The sequence below is a fragment of the Spinacia oleracea genome, chromosome 6, assembly GCF_020520425.1.
Source record: "Spinacia oleracea cultivar Varoflay chromosome 6, BTI_SOV_V1, whole genome shotgun sequence".
NCBI lineage: Eukaryota > Viridiplantae > Streptophyta > Magnoliopsida > Caryophyllales > Amaranthaceae > Spinacia > Spinacia oleracea.
This window is the reverse complement of record NC_079492.1, coordinates 78,608,619-78,634,702: the sequence shown is the minus strand read 5'-3', so window position 1 is coordinate 78,634,702 and position 26,084 is coordinate 78,608,619. Positions and strand designations below refer to the sequence as shown.

Below are 26,084 nucleotides of genomic sequence, written 5' to 3'. Positions count from 1 at the left end.
TTGGCCGCAATCAAAACACAACTCAAAGTAACTGAAATTCTGGATGTAAAATTGAACCTCAAACTTTCTTGATTGGGAGAGGAAGCTTCGGCAAGTCCTCAGGTGGAACAACATTGACTATGTAGTTGACCATACCATCCCCAGCTATTACTCAAAGGATATGACTCCGGAAAAGCACTATACGTGGGCAAGCCACGTATCGCTAGTGATGGATCTTATTCTTGGCTCTATCCCTAATGATTGGAGTGCAAGGTTCGTTGCATACGAGCCATGGGCACTCCTAAGGCATCTTAGGGATATATGTCGTGGTAGATTCCAACATAGTGGTCAACATGTCGACCAAAATGTTTTTGAATTGGTAAATTCATTTGAGGATCTAAAGCTTAACGCACCACTGGGTTGTTGCTTTGACGTCGAAAGACAAAAAGCAAGGGAAAGGGTCATTGATCGTGAAATGACAGAACGGACACCAATCAGAACTCATACAAAGAAAATGGTTGGGCTTCTCAACCGGCTTGAGTTACTTGGTGATCCATTCCCAGATTCTGCAGCTGCGGGAATACTTTTGAATTCTCTTCACCCTGGTTATAAGAAATTCAAACTACTCTATTTTTCCAAGAAAAGGGAGAATACTCTTAGTGAACTAATTTACTTGCTTCATCAGTACGAATTGGACTTTGTAAGTGATAAGCAAGCATCGCTAAAAGTAAAGAGTAAGAAAATCAAGAAAAAGGTTCCGGGGAAGATCCAAAGCAAGGGTGCATCTCCATCTACTCCAGGAAGGCAAGTAGCGCCATCCAAGAAGAAGATGAAGAAGGATCGTTCTCCATCTACAACGCAATGCTTCAATTGTAATGAAATTGGTCATTACAAGCGAGATTGCCCCAAACTAAAGGAAGAGAAGAAGGACGGAAACGTTACTTCTCCTTCAGGTATGTATGTTATACATTGTAATCTAGCTAATTCTACTTCTTGGGTATTAGATACTGGTTGTGGCTCACACTTATGTTCCAATCCACAGGGACTAAGGAGAAGTAGAAAGCTTGATAAAGGCGAGATGGATCTACGCGTGGGAAATGGAGCACGGATTGCTGCATTAGCCGTAGGATCTTATTTTATTTCTTTGCCTAGTGGGTTTGTTTTGGAACTAGAAAACTGTTACTATGTTCCTAGTATCACCAGAAACATCATTTTCGTTTCAAGTTTGGATTCTAAAGGTTTTAGTTTTCAATTTAAAGACAATAGTTGTTCTTTTGCTTTGAATGGAATGTTTTATGGTTCAGCACAACAAGAAAACGGTCTTTACGTGCTAGATACGAGCAAACACATTTATAACATAAATACCAAAAAGGCTAAAACTGGTGATTCGAATCTCACATTTCTGTGGCATTGTCGATTAGGCCATATAAACATAAAGCGCATGGAATTACTTCAACGGAAAGGAATTCTAGAATCATTCGACTTAGAGAAGATTGATCAATGCGAATCTTGTTTACTTGGAAAAATGACAAAGCAACCTTTCTCAAAGGTGGGAGAAAGAGCAAGCGAACTACTAGGGCTAATACATACGGACGTATGTGGGCCTATGAGTACGAAAGCTAGAGGTGAGTTCAGCTATTTCATAACGTTTACGGACGACTTCAGTAGATATGGCTATATTTACTTAATGAAGCACAAGTCTGAATCGTTTGAGAAATTCCGAGAATTTCAAAATGAAGTAGAGAATCAACATGGCAAGAAAATCAAAGCTCTAAGATCGGATCGAGGAGGTGAATATCTTAGCCACGAGTTTGATGACCATCTAAAAGAATGCGGTATTCTTTCTGAATTGACTGCTCCGGGGACACCTCAATGGTATGGAAAGTCGGAACGGAGAAACAGGACCATAATCGATATGGTCAGGTCAATGATGGGTCAGGCCGAACTTCCTTTACAGTTCTGAGGACATGCGTTGCAAACTGCAGCACTCACACTGAACCGTGCTCCGTCAAAAGCTGTTGAAAAGACTCCATACGAGTTATGGACTGGGAAACTTCCAAAGTTGTCTTTTCTGAAGATTTGGGGTTGGGAAGCATATGTCAAGCGATTAAATTCGGACAAGCTACAACCTAAATCTGACAAATGTTTCTTCGTTGGGTATCCAAAAGAAACTATGGGGTATTACTTCTACAACAAGTCAGACAACAAGGTATTTGTTGCTCGTGACGGTGTCTTTTTGGAAAGAAATCATATTTCCAAATTGACAAGTGGGAGAATAATATACCTCGAAGAGATTCGAGACGAACAACGAACTCAGAACTCTTTAGAAGCAGATCAAGTTGATGAACCTCCAAGGTCTTTAGAAGAGCCAGTGGGAGTAGTTCCTCAAAACGTTGTTGCCCCTCGTAGGTCAAATAGAACTATTGTTCAGCCGGACAGATGGACAGGCGTCCTCTTGACTGAAAACTTAGACGTTCTCATATTGGATAGTGATGAACCTTTGACTTACAAGCAAGCTATGCCGATCCCAAGCTCCATTAAATGGTTAGAGGCCATGCAATCTGAAATAGACTCCATGTCTGAAAATCAAGTATGGGATTTGGTTGATTTGCCGGATGGGTTCACAACTATCGGATGCAAATGGGTCTTCAAATTGAAGAAAGACAAAGATGGAATTGTATACATATACAAGGCTAGATTGGTAGCAAAAGGTTACAGGAAAGTTCACGACGTTGACTACGATGAAACCTTTTCTCCAGTCGCGATGCTTAAGTCTATTAGGATAATCCTTGCGATTGCCGCTTTTCATGACTATGAAATATGGCAAATGGATGTCAAAACTGCCTTCTTGAACGGTGTTCTTGAAGAGACTGTGTTCATGACACAGCCAGAGGGTTTTTTCGATCAAAAGAACCAAGGAAAGGTATGCAAGCTTAAGAATTCCATCTACGGACTAAAGCAGGCATTAAGGAGTTGGAATAAACAATTTGATGAAGCAGTAAACAAGTTTGGCTTCATCAAGAATCAGGACGAATCTTGTGTATACAAGAAGGTCAGTGGGAGTAAAATTGCATTCCTAGTCTTGTATGTTGACGACATACTGCTTATTGGAAACGACATTCCTATGTTGGAGTCTGTAAAGACTTGGCTCGGGAAGTGTTTCTCAATGAAGGACTTAGGAGAGGCACAATACATATTGGGCATCAAGATCTATAGGGATCTAAAAGGATGATTGGACTAAGCCAAAGCACTTACATTGACAAAGTGCTAGCTAGGTTCAATATGATGGAAGCCAAGAGAGGCCATCTACCCATGTCACATGGCGTATATCTAAGCAAGAATCAGTGTCCCAAAACATCTGATAAGCGTAGAAAGATGAGTGGAATTCCATACGCTTCGGCTATTGGATCCATCATGTATGCTATGATTTGTACAAGTCCGGATGTTTCGTTCGCACTCAGTGCAACGAGCAGGTACCAGTCAGAACCAGGTGAGGCGCATTGGACTGCTGCCAAGAACATCCTAAAGTACCTGAAAAGGACCAAGGATCAGTTTCTGGTTTATGGTGGTACAGATGAGTTGATTGTTAAGGGTTATACGGACGCAAGCTTTCAAACCGACAGAGATGATTTCAGATCACAGTCTGGGTTTGTGTTCTGCCTCAACGGCGGAGCAGTAAGCTGGAAAAGTGCTAAGCAAAGCACTATTGCGGATTCTACAACTGAAGCCGAGTACATTGCTGCCTCAGAAGCAGCAAAGGAAGCTGTTTGGATTCGGAAGTTCATCGAAGAACTTGGTGTTGTCCCCTCCATTAAAGGACCAGTGGCTTTGTATTATGACAATAGCGGAGCCATTGCCCAGGCAAAGGAGCCTAGGAGCCACCAGAAGTCCAAGCACGTACTGCGGCTATTTCATATACTTCGAGAGATCGTTGAAAGAAAGGAAATCGAGATTTTCAAGGTTGGAACTGACGACAACGTCGCGGATCCATTGAATAAACCGTTGCCACAAGTGAAACACAACGCACATGTAGCAACCATGGGAATCAAGCATGTTGGAGAATGGCTTTGATTTTCTAAGTATTGTTTTAGAACATCTGTTAGATCTATGTTTAAAACAATTGGTTTAACCATTTCATATTTATGAAATTTTTTATTTCATATTCATTTAATTGTGGTTTAGAATTAAATGATAAGTCCATGTGATTCAAATCATTCAAATGGGATGTCAAGATGGATTCTTTGAAAAAGAAACACCCATAAGTGAACTTGAATATTGAAGTCACAAAGGATCCCTAATCCAGGTCATTGAAAGGTGGACGACCAATGACTAATGAAGATTAAATTGCAAGTAGATTACTTAGTTCTGTTTCTTGAACTAGAGTGACTGGATGTCAGAATCTTTTGCATAGATACTTATTGGATCTTGTATCGGATTGACCATGAGAACGCTTTAAGAGATTAAAGTCATGTCATAGGTAGTTCTCATTAATGGTGATTAGAAACCGTTCCTCAGAACATGAGCGATTATGTCAGCTCGTTTGAGAATTAGTTCGCTTTGATACTAGCTAAACATCGCACCGTAAAAGGAGGCTATAAAAGCAGTTATTGGGCGTACTATGAATCAAAGTGAGTGTTCATAGATTGCAAGAATGGATTGTCCTCCTATCTTTGATAGGATATGGTGTTGTTGGGTAACAAGGCCTCTCGGAGAGTTAGATACTGTAAAATGCATGGCCGTGCTCAGAATGGTTAGGGTTAACCTTCTGCAAAAGTTTGACAGTTGAACTCTGTAATCCGAGAAACACTTCTGGACCTAATAAGGATGACTTGGATCTTACCTTATGTTCAGTAAGTAACACTAAGCAACAAAGGAATGTGGATGCACACTTGTCTGAATGACAAGTGGGAGATTGAAGGAAATATGTCCTTCACCCAAGGTGCATTAAGTCTAATACCAAGGTTCAGATTAATTGCGAACAATTAATTCAGTGAGATCAAGTGATTGGAACAGCTAGCTGGAGCAATGCTTCCGATCAGTGAGTTCTAATGGATATTGAACTCACAACTTACTCTTGACTGAACCTACAAGGTCACACCAATGACACGTAACAGATCACCGGATTAAATGAATCGGAAATTCATTTAATAGCTTTTCGGGATTTAAGATGGAAACGTATTATACGATACGACCTTGCATCGGAATCGTATATCGTATCGCGAATATTCGTAAGCTAGGCGAAACGAATAAGTCGTATCGTACGACGGTGATTCGTCGTATACGAAACGATAAATAATATATCGGAAATATATTAAACGCGAATACGAAGAGCGGCCCACGAGCCGAGTGCACGAAGCACTCGAGGCCCATGGGCGCGCGCTAGGCGAGCAAGCAAGGGCCAAGGCAACACGACAGCGCTGGCCCATGGCCGAGCAGAGCTGCGCGTGTGCGCGCGGGCCTATGCAACGACACAGCCACAGCAGCGAGGCCCATGGCCCAACGCGCTGTGCTTGTCTCACGCGTGGCTTGCTAGCCGGCCTTGCCTCCCGGCTTGGTCGGTTAGTAAGGTTATGTAAATAACCTTATGACCTAATTTCCAACTTACTGCAATCACAATTCAGATTACTCAAAACCCTAGAGACACAGAGAACCCTAATTCTCTCTGTGCCTCCAAAGTGAGTTCTTCTTAAAAGGCAAAGTATATATCTTGATCAATTGTCTAAGCTACGATTATCAAGACGGATCTGATCGTGTCGGTGAACCAAGTAGAGGAACGACAATTGGAGTTCTTTGTTCGTGTTTGATGACGGATTATTGTGGAAAACACGCTTCGAATGTAAGTATGCTTAATCTGTGCTTTATACATGTTTCCTGGCTTTGGGGATTGTTCCGCACATGTTATTATGTTTAACTGTATTCCCCTACACAAAGATGTTGTGATTCCCCATTTTCAATATTAATTAAGAAATTATCTCTTTCCTGCAAAAAGGAGTTATTAGGAGCAGCCCAATTATTTACGAAAAAGGCAGAGAAATCAGGATGCTCCAACCACACCTCCTTACATCTAAAGGGAAAGGGGAAAAAACAACATGATTATCTATAGTATTAAAAGAGGAGAATGATCAGAATACGTGCGAGGCAAATGATGAACCTTAGTATGTGAAAAAAAATCCATCTATGTAGAATTTGCCAAAGCTCAATCCAAATTTTCCTGAATCAATTCTAGACCTTCTCAAGCACTTGTCCAAGTGTACAGAATCCATTAAACCCAATGTCCACCAACCCAAAAACATCCAAAAAATTGTTCAAATCCATGCATTGCGACACCCTGAAGAAGGTCTTCCTCCTTTCCTCAGATTGATTCATAACTTCATTCATATCTCATGTGACTAGCCAAGGAGTAGAAGGAGGTGGGAGATGTTTTTCCAGATTACGCAAATACTGATGCCTAGCTGCAGCCTGCAGGCGTACTCAGAGCATGCATTCCAGTAATCATTGCATCCTTCTTCTGATTCTTAAAATGAAATAAGGCTAGAAAATGGTTAGTATCAGCAGTAAATAAAACCAAATTAATGGTATTTTTCCAAAACATCCGAATTCCTCCCCGCTTATCAGTTGGCCTAACGACTTTATAGTCATTAAACCTAAGCCTCACCATCACCTCACACGCCCTTGCATGATCAGATTTGGTTTCCAGAAAGACGAAAAAAGTCAGTTTTTTTTCGTTGATGATGTTCTTTGCATGGGGAAGGAAAAAATTTCTTTTAGCAACTCGAACATTCCACATGCAGATTTTCATTCCTAGGTCTAGGCGCGAAAGCTTAGGAGCAGCAACATAAGCTTGATCACGCGAGCCCACCAGATTTGGAGGGAAGTATTCCTCCCAATCCCTCCAACCTGCAACATCCCCACTTTTTCCAATCTTATCGGCGTGATGTAATTGTAGATTTTCCTCATTCTCAACACTGGGTTCCAGTAATGAGTTTTTTTCCTAAATGTCCACCACCTCCTGCCTGGTGATGTACATTCCCATTGGGCGCTCGTGATTGCCCATGTCTTTAGTGAGTGTTTTGAACCGCAAGGGAGTAAGTGGGACCCCTCTTGGTAATGGTGGTAGCGGCTGCCTGTTTAGAACTGGATGATCGGTTCTTGGCTGAAATTTCCATTGCCTCCTTGGAACTAGTTGTCTAGGCGACATCGAAATCGGCGCATGCAACTCGTATGCTCTGCTCTGTCATTCTGAAACGACGGAGTTGTGTACGCCTTCCCTTGATATTTGAGAGTGTTGAGAAGAGTAAGACTTTACTTGAGCTCCGACAACGGTGCTAGTGGCATTTTCACCGTCGTGCATAAACTTCTCGAAGTCGTTGAAAATAACTCGAGACATATTATCGACATGATCATGTTCCATGGATCTGTCCGTAAGTACTCCGACAAATTCACCGGAATGTTGGTTAGATCTTCTTGATTTTTCTGCATAGACAGACACTTGTTGTATGTCCTCAGGGGAGGTTTCAAGCTCTGCATGCAAGGTATTTCTTTGTTGGTGTTGGATTTCATAGGGGTTGATTATTTAAGAAGGAGAATGAACAGTAGGATTGAGTTGATCATAGTTTCTTAGAAGAGAGAGAGAAGATGAAAAGGAAGAGTTGGTGGATGGTGTGATTAGGTTCTCCAAAGAATTAACATTTAAGGGGAGTGTCGAAGAAGGAGTCGAAGAGCCACTACTCAAATTGACCAATAGAGAATACCAATTGCTTCTCAGCTGCTGCCACGTGTTGCTGAACTTCTTCACCCTCCTTACTGTTTTTTCTTGTGAAAATAGGATTAAGGTTTCATCATTAATCCTTATCATTACTCCCTTTTCCACGTCTTGCAGCAGATATTATTGCACCATATCTGGAGTTATTATGCGCGTGATTTGTATTTTTCCCATACTCAGTGATTCTCGTATTATAATTGTTGATGCTCGATCTGAATCTTCCCATGTTCTTCACATTCTTATACTTGTTATATTTTTTGTTACTAACAAGAGTCCATGGGCCATACTCATTAATTTCCAGATCCTGAAGCCAAATGTTGTTACTAATATTATTTTCTGGGCTTGGCTCAACCATTCCTTTCTTGCCTTGATTCTCTTGTATTTGATTCCCAATATCCATATTCTTAACATTCTCATTATTGTGTGAACAATTATTCTTATTGTAACCTATTTTTGCACATCCGAAACATAGAGAATCTATTTTTTCGTACACAATTGTTTGCCAATCTCCATCAACCTAAACCTTTGTAATTAGGGGTTTATCCAGTTCAATCTCAATACAAACTATTTCATATCTTGCCTTGTTAATTTTTCCGTTGCGTGATCCACCGCAATAGGTTTCCATGCAACCATTTTGATGCTAAAAAGGACCTCCTTATCGTAATATTCTACAGGCAACTCCGCAAATCTTACCCATACCGATATTTTATCAAATTCATTAATCAAAGTTCTAAAATTAGGCCTCCATGTTGTGATCATTAAATAAGATCAAGGATAAACTATGGCCTTTCAAGTAAGACTCGTTCATAATCCTCCATCATTGCAAATCTGAAGAAGTAGACACCCTTACCCACATCTATTGTCTCCAATCCTCCTTTTATGCGCAACATAGGTCTAACTCTAGTGTCCATGAATCCTTGTTAAACACTCATCCCTAAACACTTTTTAATATTGATAGTGTCCAAGGAGCGATCTCAACCTTGAAAATGTTTCGTTATTAAATTGTACCACCAGATTTCCATCAGGAGCTATTTCCTCAACGTCATTCTTTCGAAGTAACCACACTTTTTTTTTGCTTCCTCGAAACCATTGTGTAGATCTTGTTATAACTTCCCTAATTAAATAAGACTTGCACCATAGATTTTTCTGCGCCATCAGCTCCACTTAGAACCCCATGCATGCGATCATTAATCGGATTATTATTTGTTTTCACTAGGTTGAGTTTTGGTTGGTTCCTCCATATCGTCATCCTTATGAGTTGGATTTGGAGACGTTGCCTCCTCCTCCATTGATCCTGAACAAGAGTAACTCAACTTTGATTTTGCTTCTAACTTTCTCTCACTAACTTTTGCAATACAAGTAACTTCCTCACTAACTTTCTGAGTGATCCACATGTTTGATGTTGCTCCTGAATATTTATGTTCCTAAACATGTAAAATCTTGTTCCTAATAGTATAAAAATAATTGAATAAATACAAAAACATACTGTACTAGAAGATAAAGGATTCATGATGGAATGTAACACCCCGACAATTCCCTTTTTCTAAAATAACCCTTTTTATAAATATAGCTATAGAGAATTATCAAAGTATTATCGCCCGTGTGAAAACGTAACGGCTTATTCAGAATTTTGCAGCGGAAAACATAAAACTAACTTTTAGGTTTATAAATAATCGATTACATATTAAGTCCCAAAAAAACCAATTAACGGAAATAAGGAAATACAAATAGTACGATCAATTTCAAGTCCAAAATTAACAACCCAAATCACTTAGCAAAACAAATCTAAATACGAGCTCTCTAATCCCGATCCCCAATGATGCATCATCTTCAAACCTGTAGATGGGCAACGCTTATTGATCCTTAGAGACTGCTCACCAAAGATGGGTCATCACAGGATCAATAAGGCATAGCCATGATCAACACACACAAACAAAGCACGTAATCAGCAAAGCTGAGTACTACATACTAAAACAATAATAATCCTAACATGATACTATTTAACGAACAATCCTAACATGATACTAATGAACATAAGTAAGGGCAGGCAAAACATGTTAAGTTAACGACCACACTTGACTAGACTAAGCTAGACTTTATACCAATGATATTATTTTAGTTGAAATAGTCAATGGACCGAGTTGTCCAACCAGAAGTCTTCACTAAGGAAGACGAGGTACGGGCGCGACTCCGTAACCTCAGTGACCTGCGATATCGAGGAACGTTTGTATAAAAATAGAACACGGTGATCAATCCGGTCCCAGAAAAGGCCATGGGCTACCACCATGAACCCCAACTCCTGTTTGTCCGTCACTTTAGACGTGCACAGTCTAAAGCTATTGCTACTCAGTTTCACTTTACATGATTTACAAATTGAGACTCTGTTATGATTCAACAATCACATAAGGCATACAATCCACATTTGTTCACAACTGTTTTTATCTTGGAATTAAGTAAGTGATCACAAAGGCATCAATCAAGACTCATTCCAATTAATCTAACCTTTCCTTTAACCATGATCAACCCCTGTATATGGGTATAAGGTTTTAAATTACTAAACAAGGTCCACATCCCTCATAAAGTAGTGAAAAGCTAAAAAGAGAACAACGATCCATCGATCCAAACCAACATATATAGAATAATCTAGTGTTCCCAACCAACATGTTTGCATCAATCATCCATACTAACATGTTATATCCTCATAACGAAATGTATGCCCAATATGTCCATCCAACAATATTAAACATGCAAATTCAACATGACCAAGTTCATCAATAATATCAACATAACCAAGTTCAACAACAATCTCAACACAACCAAGTTCACCAACAATTTCAACATGGTTTTAAAAAATAACACACATTCCAAGCACACAGGTATGTACGTACCTTGTGTAAACAAACTGATAGGCTACTTTAACACTTTCAAAAGTCGCCTTAAGAGAATTCTCTGCCTAAAATAACCAACAAATAATCCCAATCATTTTCTAATCATTGACAACCATAATAAAGCATTCTAAATACATCCTAAGCATATTTAGAACCTTCCCCAATATCAAAACTTAAACATTTGACTTCCTAGCATCGTAATTATTGAACTAGTGACTGAGATTCGTTGAAAACTTTTTGCAAACATCGTACTTTAAATTTTCAGCAATATAAATTCATTTAAAAACTTCACCAAGGTCAATATGTGTTCCTAGTACATCAAAACAATAAATTTAATAATCCATACTCAACCTACCATGATTTAAAATCATAAAAACCTTGAATTTCATACTTTAAACAATCAAAAATCAATATTTCAATGTAATTAGATAATCTGAAAATTAATAACTTTATTATATAATTCGTATAATCTGAAATCTATAATTTAAATCATAAAACTATAACTTTAATTCAAGGAAACATAAATTAAATTAATAAAACATGATTAAACCCTAACTTATATTTTAAATCAACCGAAACTGAAAATAATTCGTTTGTAATCTCAAACCAAATCTGAAATTCATGTTCAAAATTATAAATTTAATATCAAGGACGTAATTTAAATTAACAACTATAATTAATTAAAATAATTATTTACTTAGGGTTTAAGAAATAACCAAGAATTAAAGAGGAGAGAGGAGTTTGGCCGGCGGACTGGTGGCGGCTCGCGGCGAGGATTGAGCACGTGGTTGCGTGCGGTGGTTGCTGCGCGAATGGGTGGTGGTCAGCCACGAAAATCGAGAGAACAAGAAATGAAAAGAACGAAAATAAAAAGAAAAAAGGGAGGAGGAAAGAGAGGCTACCGGCCGGCGGTCAGGACGGTGTTGGCGGCGGTAGGTGTCGGCGGCAGCGAATCTGGTGGTTACTGGCTCCAAACACAACGAGTAAGGGTTTGCAAGAAACAAAAACTAAAAATACAAAGGAGGGACGAAGGAGAGGGAGATCGAAGAAGAAGGAGAAAGGGGGTTACCGGCGGTCCGTCGGCTGGCAGGAGCTGCGGACGTGGAGGGAGGAGAGAAACTGTAGTGTGAGGGTGAGTTACGTGAAACAGGAAAGCTTAGGTTTCTCTCTTTTTGTTTTCTTTAGTTTCACGTGATTTGGAAAAGGGGAGGGGTATTTGTTTTGGGTTTTATTGGTTTGGGCTTTACCCAATTGGGTTAGGAGTAGGATTTGGATTGTTGAATCCAAAATGGTTAGGATTGTTTTCTAATTTCAATCGAACGTGATTTCGTAATTCAAATTCTTTCAACTTAAAATTCTAAAATTATTTTCGATTTCGTGAATTGTTGAAAATATTAAAATGTAAATAATAAATATACGTTAATTATATATTTATTTTCAAAATTCATAAATTCATTTTTAAATATATTAAATATACGTTAAAAATATACGGAGTATAAATAAAATGTATAAAATTACGGGGGATTACAATCTACCCCTCTTAAAAGAAGTTTCGTCCCGAAACTTGACACGAAAATTCACATATCTTTCCAAACTTTTCCACTTATTCTTATTGTAGAAGTACTTTGTGCCACTCTTGTGCACTCTTTTGCCAACTAAAAGTTACTTGCAATATTTAAGAACACATTTTCTTATGCGGAGAATCTATTTACTTGCATCAACATGTATAAGTTGCTTAAAATAAGCGTAAAATGCATAAAAACACCATAAAAATAGGTAAAAAGCGCGAATTTCTATCGCATTCTACCCCCCTTAAATAAAACGAGTTACGCCTTCGTAACTCATCCCAGGGAATGACTTTGGATATTTCTACTTCAACGAATCATGCCCCTAAAGCTATATTTCCACTAAAATCGTAGCAAGTGGGATTTCTACACTTCTTTCCACGCAATGCCTCAACAGGTTCCGTCTTAAAGCTCGCATAGTAACTATTGTTGCAAGAAATTCAATCACCCTAGTTGGTCTTCCCAATTACCCTTAAAGTCAATAACACAGAATCTCGACATATATTTTGTAGTAATCTCAGTCTGTCTACCGGTTGCAGGGTGGAAATAAATACTCATTTCAATGTGGTTCCCAAGATTCACTAGACCTTTTTGCCAAAATTCCAGACTTTTATGGTCGGTAAGGATCTCAAATGTTGCCCCATAAAGATAATGTCTCCAAATCATTTAAAGCGAACGCACTAGCAGCTAGCTTTAGGTCATGGGTAGGGTAATTGGTTTCATAAAGTTTCAATTGACGCGACAACAGGTGCGGAGGTCAAACTCTCTTTTAAAATTCAGAAAGCTTTCTCACATTTCTCACTCCACTCGAATTTCGATTCCTCTTTGAACAAGTTGGTCAATGGTTTTGCTCTCTTCGAAAAGTCTTTCACAACCTCCAATAATGGTCATCTAGGCCTAATATACCCCTTAACGAAACAACTCTTGCAATTGTGTCTTAATTCGCTCATTTCGGGAGGTGTCATTCTATATGGTGCTTTAGATATAGGCGTCGTCCCAGGAACTAAGTCTATAGTGAACTCAAAGGCTCTAACAGGTAACATACTTGCAATTTCACTCGGAAACACATCAATGAATCTACTCATAATGGCAACATCCTCGGTTTTTACTCCAACTTCGTTACTCACCTCTAACACACTACAGAAAAATAGTTCACACTCCCTATTCATCAATTTCCTCACTTGCATTACCGAAATAACTAAAGGTTCTTGGTCTTCTCAAAACATCTATATGAGGTCAACCTTTCAATAGGGTTCCTTAAACTTACTTTCTGAATTTCACAATCTACCTTAGCCTTGTACAAACTTAGCCAGTCCACCCCCAGAATTACATCTAGGTTTCCCAGATTAAACTCTATCAAATCAGAAGGAAAACACAATCTTTTATCTTCCAAGGAAAGTTCTTTAATAACTTGGTACACCTTATGGTTACACCAGTAGGTACACTAACAGGTAAATCAATCACCTCAAAATCTACTAAATTCAGACTCTTAACAACAGATGACGAAACAAAAGAATGAGTTGCCAACGAATTAATTAATGCTTTAACTAGTACGGAGTTAATAGGAAAGTACCAGAATCTATATCGGCAGATCGTTCATCCTCATTCTGACTCATCATGTACAGTTTTCCTGGAGCCCTATTCTGGTTGTTGTTATCGTTTCCAGGCTTATTATAGTTTCCTTGATTGTTTTGTGCCCCTCCAGGCTTTGAATCTTGTCTTCCAGACTGGTTAAACCTCACTTGATTTTCAGTTCCATTACCATTTTGTTCCTTTTTCTGCTTGGTGAAGCACTCATACTCCCTATGCCCCCTTTTCTGACAATAGTTGCATGTCACTAATTCTCCCTTGCAGTTTTTACCAGGGTGGTTGTTGCTGCACATCTTACAGTGATGCACTCTCTCAGATTGGTTGCTATTGTTGTGTCCCTGATTGTTCCTCCGTTGAAAATTTCCATTTCCACTCTCATTCCTATTCACTTTCGTATTTTTCTTGAAATTCCCTTGGTTTTTCCCAGCATTAAACTCTTTTCTTTTCTCCCCAACCACATTTCTCTTGTCCCTTCTAGACTGCAAATCATAAATATGGGCGATTCTCTCATACACATTATCTAAAGATGTAAAGGTTTCTCCGCCTAATCCCAACTGGATCTCATCGGTCAACCCTTGCCCAAACCTTTGAGCCTTTATCTCCTCTGTGGCTACAACCTCAGGTGCAAACCTCGACAGTGCTATAAATTTGATATAGTATTCAACGATAGTCATACTCCCCATCCCAAGGTTTATGAGTTCCTGTGCTTTTCGTTTAATTATAAAAGGAGGATAAAAACTTTTCCCTCAATGCAACAACAAATGAGTCCCAATTAAATCCTTCAACAACACTTAGCCTAGTTCCATTCTCTTTCCACCACAGATCGACCTCATCTTTTAGGTAAAGGACAGCTTGACCTACTTTCATGTTTTCAGGACAGTTTACCGCCCCAAATAGTTTTTTAAACTCCCTGATCCAGTTTTCTAGGAAGGTCGGGTCTGCTTGCCCCTTGAAGTATGGTGGCTTAACTTTCGCAAGCCTTTCAAACATGTCACCTGCAGAATTGGGACGCTCAGTTCCTTCCTGGGTTAGCCTTTCCGCCAAGAGGCGAATAGCAGCAGCTAGGTCATTATTGATGGTCATCCTAGAACGCGACCGTAAATTAATATATTCTACTTTAGGTTCGAAACGTCACTTAATAGCGTCCTAGCAACGTAATATCACCTTAACAACCAAAATTCACGTAAAATAAACAAACATTTACGAATGTGCAACAATTATTTACGAAGGTAATCCCCTCGATCATTTATGAATGATGTTCACATACATGACATTCAACTGAGAAATAAGGAACACAGTCCAATCATCACGAAAAACAAGGTAGCATAAAAGAAGAAACATTCCCCTTGTGTCCCATAATAAACTTTTGATCTTATGGATAATCAATAATCTTACTTTTATTCCTCAAAAGAATGTTTATAACAACCCCTAAATATTAACAACACACTTGTCCTCAAAATAAAATAAAAGTTCTATGATATAGACATAAACTATGGTTGGGCGAATTGTCCAACATTATTTTCACACACAACTAAATATGTAAACAAGCTAGAGGGAGACATCATCAGACTTGTCCTTTGATTCCCTATAACCTTCTAGGGAGAATAACTCGAATTTAAGTTCATCATCATCATCCATATCAAAATAATAAGCTTGTTTTCTTGGCCTTGAGGATCTTCGTGGCCCTTGAAGTTGGTGATTATCAGGCTCTGGCTCAGGCTCGGGCTCAGGCTCGGACTCAGGTTTGGGCTCAGGCTCAGGTTCAAACTCAAACTCAATCTCAGGCTCAGAATCAGATTCAACCCTCAGAAAGGCTTTGTAGATATCCATTTTTGTTTGACCCACAACACGATCATACTCACGAATCACCTCATCATCACTACCATATGCACTTGTTTTCATTAATTCGCGACAAATGTGCTCTAGACTACGAATTTTACTGTTGTCAGGTTCATAATTCATCACTTTTTCATCACCGCTCAGATCAATAAGAGTGGAGTCACCATCGCTTAGAACGATAAGGCTGGAGTCATCATCACTCAGAACGATAGGGTTAGAGTTGCTCCCTACTCTATTTTCTTCTATGTCAGACATGATTAGTGATATATGACAATTAAACATAATTTCTATGTTAGTAATTAGTACTCTCACTTACCGTATGATCCCACAATAACAATAAGTAAGAATAAATAGCAATCGCAAAGCATAGGAAAGACACAAACAGTTAGCAGGCAGAGAAAGTACAATCACGTGGACATAATGCAAACATAATGCTTCTATTCTATATGCCCTTTCCTATACTACCCGTCTCTCAAAATAATCATAATATATCAAACATTGAAGCATAAAAAGAATAAGAATGATTTATAAGAAATAATTTGATTAAACGAATAAATAATTAACACGTAAATAAAATAATTTGTTTATTTTTTTTTCTTTTTTTCACGGTACTGTAGCAGCAACAGTAAATGTTTTTTTTTTGTGGTAATTCCGGAAATATTAATTTAATTTCAAAAAAATAAAATACACTTACTTCACATAAACGAGAAAATATTTTAAAGCACATAATTCAAGAATCGAGCTTAAAATAAATTCAAACATTTCTAAATAATAACGGAAATATTTCAATTTAGTTACTAGTAGTAGCTTAATTCAATGAAATTCTTTTTGTGTAAATAATTAATTAGTTAGGCGCCTAAAAATTTAAAAGGTAGACACAAAATGTCAGTAAAATCTTTAGCTCTGATACCACTTTGTAACACCCCGACAATTTCCTTTTCTAAAATAACCCTTTTTTTATAAATATAGCTATAGAGAATTATCAAAGTATTATCGCCCGTGTGAAAACGTAACGGCTTATTCAGAATTTTGCAGCGGAAAACATAAAACTAACTTTTAGGTTTATAAATAATCGATTACATATTAAGTCCCAAAAAAACCAATTAACGGAAATAAGGAAATACAAATAGTACGACCAATTTCAAGTCCAAAATTAACAAACCAAATCACTTAGCAAAACAAATCTAAATACGAGCTCTCTAATCCCTATCCCCAACGATGCATCATCTTCATACCTGTAGATGGGCAACGCTTATTGATCCTTAGAGACTGCTCACCAAAGATGGGTCATCACAGGATCAATAAGGCATAGCCATGATCAACACACACAAACAAAGCACGTAATCAGCAAAGCTGAGTACTACATACTAAAACAATAATAATCCTAACATGATACTATTTAACGAACAATCCTAGTATGATACTAATGAACATAAGTAAGGGCAGACAAAACATGTTAAATTGATGACCACACTTGACTAGACTAAGCTAGACTTTATAACAATGATATTATTTTAGTTGAAATAGTCAATGGACCGAGTTGTCCAACCAGAAGTCTTCACTAAGGAAGACGAGGTACGGGCGCGACTCCGTAACCTCAGTGACCTGCGATATCGAGGAACGTTTGAATAAAAATAGAACACGGTGATCAATCCGGTCCCAGAAAAGTCCATGGGCTACCACCATGAACCCCAACTCCTGTTTGTCCGTCACTTTAGACGTGCACAGTCTAAAGCTATTGCTACTCAGTTTCACTTTACATGATTTACAAATTGAGACTCTGTTATGACTCAACAATCACATAAGGCATACAATCCACATTTGTTTACAACTGTTTTTATCTTGAAATTAAGTAAGTGATCACAAAGGCATCAATCAAGACTCATTCCAATTAATCTAACCTTTCCTTTAACCATGATCAACCCCTGTATATGGGTATAAGGTTTCAACTTACTAAACAAGGTCCACAGCCCTCATAAAGTAGTGGAAAGCTAAAAAGGGAACAACGATCCATCGATCCAAACCAACATATATAGAATAATCTAGTGTTCCCAACCAACATGTTTGCATCAATCATCCATACTAACATGTTATAATCCTCATAACGAAATGTATGCCCAATATGACCATCCAACAATATTAAACATGCAAATTAAACATGACCAAGTTCATCAATAATATCAACATAACCAAGTTCAACAACAATCTCAACACAACCAAGTTCACCAACAATTTCAACATGGTTTCAACAAATAACACACATTCCAAGCACACAGGTATGTACGTACCTTGTGTAAACAAACTGATAGGCTACTTTAACACTTTCAAAAGTCGCCTAAAGAGAATTGTCCGCCTAAAATAACCAACAAATAATCCCAATAATTTTCTAATCATTGACAACCATAATAAAGCATTCTAAATGCATCCTAAGCATATTTAGAACCTTCCCCAATATCAAAACTTAAACATTTGATTTCCTAGCATCATAATTATTGAACTAGTGACTGAAATTCGTTGAAAACTTTTTGCAAACATCGTACTTTAAATTTTCAGCAATATAAATTCATTTAAAAACTTCACCAAGGTCAATCTACGTTCCTAGTACATCAAAACAATAAATTTAATAATCCATACTCAACCTACCATGATTTAAAATCATAAAAACCTTGAATTTCATACTTTAAACAATCAAAAATCAATATTTCAATGTAATTAGATAATCTGAAAATTAATAACTTTATTATATAATTCGTATAATCTGAAATCTATAATTTAAATCATAAAACTATAACTTTAATTCAAGGAAACATAAATTGAATTAATAAAAAATGATTAAACCCTAACTTATATTTTAAATCAACCAAAACTGAAAATAATTCGTTTGTAATCTCAAACCAAATCTGAAATTCATGTTCAAACCATAAAAATTATAAATTTAATATCAAGGACGTAATTTAAATTAACGACTATAATTAATTAAAATAATTAGTTACTTAGGGTTTAAGAAATAACCAAGAATTAAAGAGGAGAGAGGAGTTTGGCCTGCGGACTGGTGGCGGCTCGCGGCGAGGGTTGAGCACGTGGTTGCGTGCGGTGGTTGCTGCTTGAATAGGTGGTGGTCAGCCATAGAAATCGAGAGAATAAGCAATGAAAAGAACGAAAATAAAAAGAAAAAAGGGAGGAGGAAAGAGAGGCTACCGGCCGGCGGTCAGGACGGTGTTGGCGCCGGCAGCGAATCTGGTGGTTACTGGTTCCAAACACAACGAGTAAGGGTTTGCAAGAAACCAAAACTAAAAATACAAAGGAGGGACGAAGGAGAGGGAGATCGAAGAAGAAGGAGAAAGGGGGTTACCGGCGGTCCGGCGGCTGGCAGGAGCTGCGGACGTGGAGGGAGGAGAGAAACTGTAGTGTGAGGGTGAGTTACGTGAAACAGGAAAGCTTAGGTTTCTCTCTTTTTTTTTCTTTAGTTTCAAGTGATTTGGAAAAGGGGAGGGGTATTTGTTTTGGGTTTTATTGGTTTGGGCTTTACCAAATTGGGTTAGGAGTAGGATTTGGGTTGTTGAATCCAAAATGGTTAGGATTGTTTTCTAATTTCAATCGAACGTGATTTCGTAATTCAAATTCTTTTCAACTTAAAATTCTAAAATTATTTTCTATTTCGTGAGTCGTTGAAAATATTAAAATGTAATAAATAAATATACGTTAATTATATATTTATTTTCAAAATTCATAAATTCTTATTTAAATATATTAAATATACGTTAAAATATATAAATAAAATGTATAAAATTACGGGGGATTACATGGAAGGTCAACAATATGGTAGTCTATACTATAGTAGCCTTAAACTAAAAAATATGGCAGTTTGTACTACAGAGTATTACAAAAATAAATGAATTTGAGTTAATGACTAATTGATCGATTATGCATTATAGTCGATTCTTTTAAAAAAATCAAAATAGTTGTTCATTTAGCAAAATAATTTGGGCCAAATGACCAGATAGGTACTTGAAGGAAATAATGCCCTTGGTCCAAGTATGCATTCAATGCTAAGTCTAATAAATGCGGTTCAGTATTAATTAATTATACAAGTTAATAATTCAGTGAGATCAAGTGAACTGTATGCCTAGTTAGAGGCCGCTTCAGTTCAAGTGGAATTAATAATATTAAACCACAGCTTACTCTTGACTGAACCTGTAGGGTCACACAAATAGTACGTGAACGGATCAAGTATTTAAGTGAATTAAATACTCCATTTATGGATATTCGGAATCGACGGATCTCGGTTCCAGTGGGAGCTGAAATCGTCAATGCCAAATTATGAATACTCCGGAAACGATGATATTGCTGGAAATAGAAATATGGATCGTATCGGAAATATAAATATTATCCAAGTCGTAGATGTTGGCGGAAACAGAAACATGGTACGTATCGGAAAATATTATCGGAAATGGAAATATTGCCGGAATCGGAAATATTGCCGGAAACGGAAATATTGTCGGAATCGGAAATATTATTGGAATCGGAAAATATTTCCGGAATCAGAAATATTAAATATTTGTTCGAAACGGAAATTAATTCCGGAATCGGAAATATTAAATATTGTTCGAATCGGAAATGAATTCCGGAATAAGAAAAATAATCAGAAGCGCGTCGTACGAAATAAACATCGGACGAGCTTGCTAGACGCAAGGCCCATCACGAAGCAAGGCCTGGGCCTAGCAAGCCCATGCGCGCAAGGCAGCAAGGCAGCCCACCAGCATCGCAAGGCCCAGCCAAGCAAAGCGCAAGGCAGGCCCAAGCGATGCTAGCAAGCTGGCACACCCACTCGTGGGCTACAGCACTGCTGGGCCGAGCCTTCTCCGCGCGCGCGCGCCCAGCGCCCCTCGTGGGCTGTGCGTGCGTGTGGGCGTTGAGTTCATGCATGCATCGAATCCTTAAGCAATTAGGATTAGATTAAAGATTAATTTCCTAAAGCTACTAGAGTTAGTTGTTAAATTAAACATTAACTTAATAGTTTTAATTAATGTCTAATTCTAATAGGATTAGATTAATTGAAACCTAGTAGGCTTCTAGTTCCAATAATCCAACCCTATAAATAGGTGATGGCATTCACAATTTATAATCATCAATTCAAGTATTCATATAGTTTTAAGGTTAAAACTAAAGTTAATAATTTGCCACAACTTATATTCGAATAACTTAAAACCTTAGGTTGAATTCTAGTTAAATAAATCTAAGGCGGATCCGAACTTGCTCTGGACTATCTACGGAGGGACGACACTTGGAGTCCTAAACTTGTTCTTGTTCGGTTCGGGAGCAGCTAGGGAGGGCACGCTACAAATGTATGCATCCTAAATTATGCTAATTGTTATGTGGCAATTATTTTGGATTCCCGACTTTATGGTTTTTCCGCATGAAATATATATGCTTTATATTTGTCAAAACCTAACAGTGGTATCATAGGCCTCTGATTAATTCCCTAATCAATTATAGTTAACATGGTTAAATTTTATAAATTTGCAATGAATTAAAGGGGTGATTAATTTCGATTTTTGTAATTAATTGCAAATTGGTGCGATTATTTAATTATATGTTCGCAGGATTTTCGGCAGTTTAGTCAATAATGGTCGGAATCGTATAATTTTATAGTGAATTTCGCATGTAAACGGCATTTTAAAATTTTGACTAAAATCAAAGATTTGATGCCGAACACAGAATTCCCAAATTCGAAGCCTAACTATGACCTTTAGGAGGTTTTAGTTTTTCGAACGCAAAATTTATAATTTTTAGGATGTTAAATTAAATATTTGCGATTCTTGTTTGTAAATCTTGAATGTATGATTGACCTACTGTATTTTAATGCCTAAGCTTGTTAATTATACAACCTAATTTGTAATTGTAATTAATTTGTTGAAATTCGAAAAATTTAGAATTTGATTTGATTTTCATAATTAATTAGCAATTTAATTAGGAATACATGATTAAAAACCACCATGAAATTTGTTAAAATTGAAAAGTTTTAAAATTTTATGACCTAGATTTGAATCCATGAAAATGAACTTGATCAGAAATTAATTTCAATAATAAATTTTCGATTTTTCGCCCTAAATTTATGAATTAATATGATTTATTAATTCGTCTATAAATTTAAATAATAAAGTTTCGATTTTTATAAAATCCGTTCACGAATCTTGCACGCACAAAGCAATGGACGCTAAGTGTTACCCTTAAGGGGTGTTGTATAGTGCGGGCATGCGACGACGAGCAAGGGAGCTCGTCGCCCATGCGGTACGAATGCAGCGAGCAAGGGCGTGGCACGAGAGGGCAAGCCAGCAGCCCTGCCTTGCGTCGAGTGCTGCTAGCTCGTGGGCGGGATGGGCGCGTGGGCAAGGCGACGAGCACAAAACATCGTGCACGCGGGCAGCGATGGCTGGCTCATCCAGCTGCATTGCCTAGCAGCGTGCCTAAGCAGTGGGCATGGGCTGCGCGAAGCGTAGCTCGCTGGGCCTGCTGTGTTTGCACGTGGTCGCTCGACCTTGCGGTACGATCAGTCGAGTGGCATGGCTGCTGCTTGTTGGACTCGACGAGGCATGGGCGCGAGCCCATGGCCTCGTCTTGACCTGATTGGTTCGTTTTAAATTTAATTTTAATTTTCAGTTGGAAAAACAATTTTTTATTAAATTTAAAATTCGTAATTTAATTTTTTCTCGGAATTTAGTTTTGAATAATTTAATTATTATAAATTTTATTTATACTAATTATTTTACTAAAATTAAAACCTTGATTAAATTTAAATTATTTAATTTAATAAACTGAAAATAAATTAAAGGATTTAAATAATAATTTATATGAGCTTTAAATTTTAATTAAATTTGTATGTTTCCGATTGGACTAGTAAATACAATTTTATGTTTAAAATTAGAAAAGCATGTAAATTTCTTGGTTTTAGTGGGAGCGTTTTAGTCATAAACTCTTGATTAGGTCTACATTCCTTTAAGGTTAAAACAACTCGATTAGAATTAATAAGGATTGAATAATTTGTAGATTATTGGAAGCCTTGATTAATTGCTGCAAATATTTATGTGAAGCATTATATGTTCTACTAACCAGCTATGTGGGCCATTCATTGATAAATGAATGGGTGAATGGTATATTGTATAAATGTACTGTTTTGTAGGTTATGGAAAGTGCCTAGTATGGCCCAAATAGGATAGAAAATATGGTCTGCGCACCATTAATTTGAATGTAAAATTGGTCTAATGCACCAAAGTTTTTGATTTAAATATGGTCTGCGTACCATCAAATAGTTGTATTTAGTTTAAATTATAGCTTATCCTATTTGAAGAAAATGGAGCCTCCCATGGTGAAATTCAAGACGGAGTTTCCAATCCATTTTCAAGACGGAGTTTGAAGTTGAAGCTTCAAGATGAAGTCGGGCCATACTAGATCACATTTATATCTTATGCATGCTTTAAGTTATTTATTGCTTTAAATATGTCTTAATTATGCATGAGATTGTGGCTTGATTATGTTGCATGATTAAGGATTTTAGTTCACTTAAAATCTAAGCAACATAGTAAGAGCCTTAAGTTCCAAACTTTAAAAATTGAGTTAAAAGGTGCCATGCAAAAATAACACTTACTTGGATAACCTAATTTACATCAATCTTAGTAATAGTTTTCCGCCATAGCGAGGTGTTACTTATTGATCCTAAAGGGGTAAGGTACACAAATAATTGTGAGTACATGTTAGTTTTGGTGAAATTCAACAATATAAGTAAGGAGTCCTTTTATGTCGTGGCAAACATGATTGGTTTCCCTAATAAGTTCTTAGACGTACCTATCAACCAAGAGTTGTTTCTAGACTATTAGCAAAGGATTTGCTTACCTAAAATATTTTAGAATTGAGTCTAAAAACATAATGTGCTTAATTCTTCGATGATTTGAGGATCTTGGATTCATTTTATTCACACCTGTCGGAACAATAAATTCGAATAAAATGCTAATGACTTGTTTAAATTGCATGATTGCTTTAATTTTCAAGTTATTACTCATGATAAATGTTTAAACTTTGCATGCTTCAATGTATGTTTTAATTATTGTTTATAATTGAATATCTTGCACTGCAGTAAATCCTTTTAGAAGGGCAACAATAAATTTCCTCGATTGGTAGTGAATCCAAGAACGATTCACGGAAATGAGAGAAAAATGAGCAATTTAAAATGTATGTTTCTTATAGCGACTTTTATTGTTGTTTTCGAGTATCAAAGTCGAATGGCAAACCGATTGGTGCTTGTGAATTCAAAATAAAATGTAGTTTTGAGGTCATAAAGCATTGAGTTTAAACGCTCAGCTTTACCAATGGTTAACAACCTAATATCTTTGTCCATTTAATTCTCGAATGAGTCTAGTCCCTAGACATTCGAATAGATCGATGCTTAGAGAACTTTAGAAGCTTCTTGTAAGATCATCTAGTTGAAAAAGAATATTCAACATAAATAAAATGGTAAGAACCTTGTTGGAGTAACATTAAACATGTCTAACAAAGTATAAAAGTCAACACTAGAGAAGTCAATTCTTAAGACTATAAGAAAGGGTACAAGAAATAGGAAAACAAGGGACAAATGAAAGGAATTTACAACTCCGTTTCTACCTATAAGTTTATGTTTAAAGAGAAGTAACCTAGCAATCAAACTTCCTTAGTATCATATACCGCTTGAGGTTCTTACTTCGGTAATAACTCAAACAATGGAAGCTAGGCTACACTAATGATCTACAAGTAGGAAATGGAGCATGTCAATGCTACATTAGTTGTAGGGTCATCTAGTTTGTTTTAAGTCCTTTCAAGGCTGGAACATTTTGTTCCATAATCAGCATACCTAAATTTCTGCTTCAAACACAGAAACACTCACATTCAAGAAAAACAAAAACAATGTTTGTTTGTTTATTTGTTTATTTGGATGAAATGGTCATTTACGGGTTGAGTCATGTATGCTTGATTAAAAAAAACAACTCTTTAACAAGAAGAACTTTACCAGATTCAAATCAATCCCTTGATTCAAGTCCGAATCCAACGGCGCCATAATGCCGGATTTTCTAATTCAAATTTCGAGTTTCAAGTCAAGATTCAATCCAACGGCGTCATAATGCCGGATTTTCTAGTCAAAACTTATATTTCCAAGTTCAAAACTCAAATCCAACGACGTCATAATGCCAGATTTTCTAGTCAAAATTTCTATTTCCAAGTTCAAAACTCAAATCCTACGGTGTCATGCCGAATTTTCTAGTTCAAACATTCAAGTCTTCAAACCTCAAACTCAAGTTGCCAATTCCAATCTCAAAACCTCAAGTTCAAATTTCCAAGCTCATGACCGGCGTAATGCCAACTTTTCAACTCCAACTTTCAAACCTCAAATCCCATGTCAATCTTTCGAGTTTCAAGTCCTACGCTCAAAGTTTCAAGTTCCAAATTGATACCATCGTAATGCCGACTTTTCCGTTCCATATTTTAAACCTCAAGTTTAAAGTTCAAAAATTCAAAACCTCCCAATCTCAAGTCCTATATTCGAAGCTTCCAATTCCAAATCCATGATGGCATAATTTCCCTCATTCAATCTCATTTTCAAACACTTCAAAATTCCAAGTCCACGGCGGCATAATGCCGGACTTTCAAGTTCCCAAATTCAATGTCTCAAATCCATGGCGGCATAATGCCGGATTTTCCATATTCAAAGCCTCACATTTTATATACAAAAGTGCGTCTTTTCCATTTCAAAGTTCAAACTTCGAATCAAATTCAAAATTTAAACTCATTTTCGAGCTACAAATCCTTGCTTTCCATTACTCTCAAGTTCAAAATCCCAAACATTTCCTATGGGTTGAAAATCCCTTGAAATAATACAAGTCAAATTGTCAAATGGGTTGAAAATCCCTTGAAATAATACAAATTCAAAGCCCTCTAATTTTCCAACGGGTTGAAAATCCCCTGAAATAATACAAGTCCAACTTTTCAATGGGTTGAAAATCCCCTGAAATAGTACAAGTTCAAATTTCGCATCCTATTCTTGGGTTGAAACTCCCCTAAAATATTCCAAGTCCTATCAACGGGTTGAAATCCCCCTAAAATATTTCAATGGGTTGAAACTCCCCTAAAATATTTACGGGTTGAAATTACCTTGAAATAATACAAAATTTAATCTCCTAGTACAAGTCCAATTTCCAAATTCTCGATGGGTTGAAATTCCCCTAAAATAGTTCAATTTCCAATAGGTCGAAATATTATTTTTCGATATTCCAAGTCCTAGTACAAAGAGTCAACTTCCACAAAAGAATGAAGGCTCCTCTCAAACACTTCCAACGGGTTGCAAATCCCGAATACAAGTACAAAAATCCAAAATCCCGAATCTTCGGAGTGGCACTTAGAGTCAAGTCTAGGTCTCATTCATTGCATGCATATCAT

General features: G+C 37.2%; 1 protein-coding gene across 1 annotated transcript; it reads right to left on the bottom strand.

Annotated features, from left to right (window-relative positions):
- Positions 1–15,332: 15,332 nt before the first annotated feature.
- On the bottom strand, positions 15,333–15,878 carry LOC110793772 (uncharacterized). The gene has a single exon (XM_021998668.2). It carries the CDS (start codon positions 15,876–15,878, stop codon positions 15,333–15,335), a length of 546 nt encoding a protein of 181 aa, XP_021854360.2.
- Positions 15,879–26,084: the final 10,206 nt, after the last annotated feature.

Excerpts from the sequence above, each read along its gene's own strand:
- LOC110793772 (XM_021998668.2), bottom strand. The coding sequence starts at position 15,878 with ATGTCTGACATAGAAGAAAATAGAGTAGGGAGCAACTCTAACCCTATC.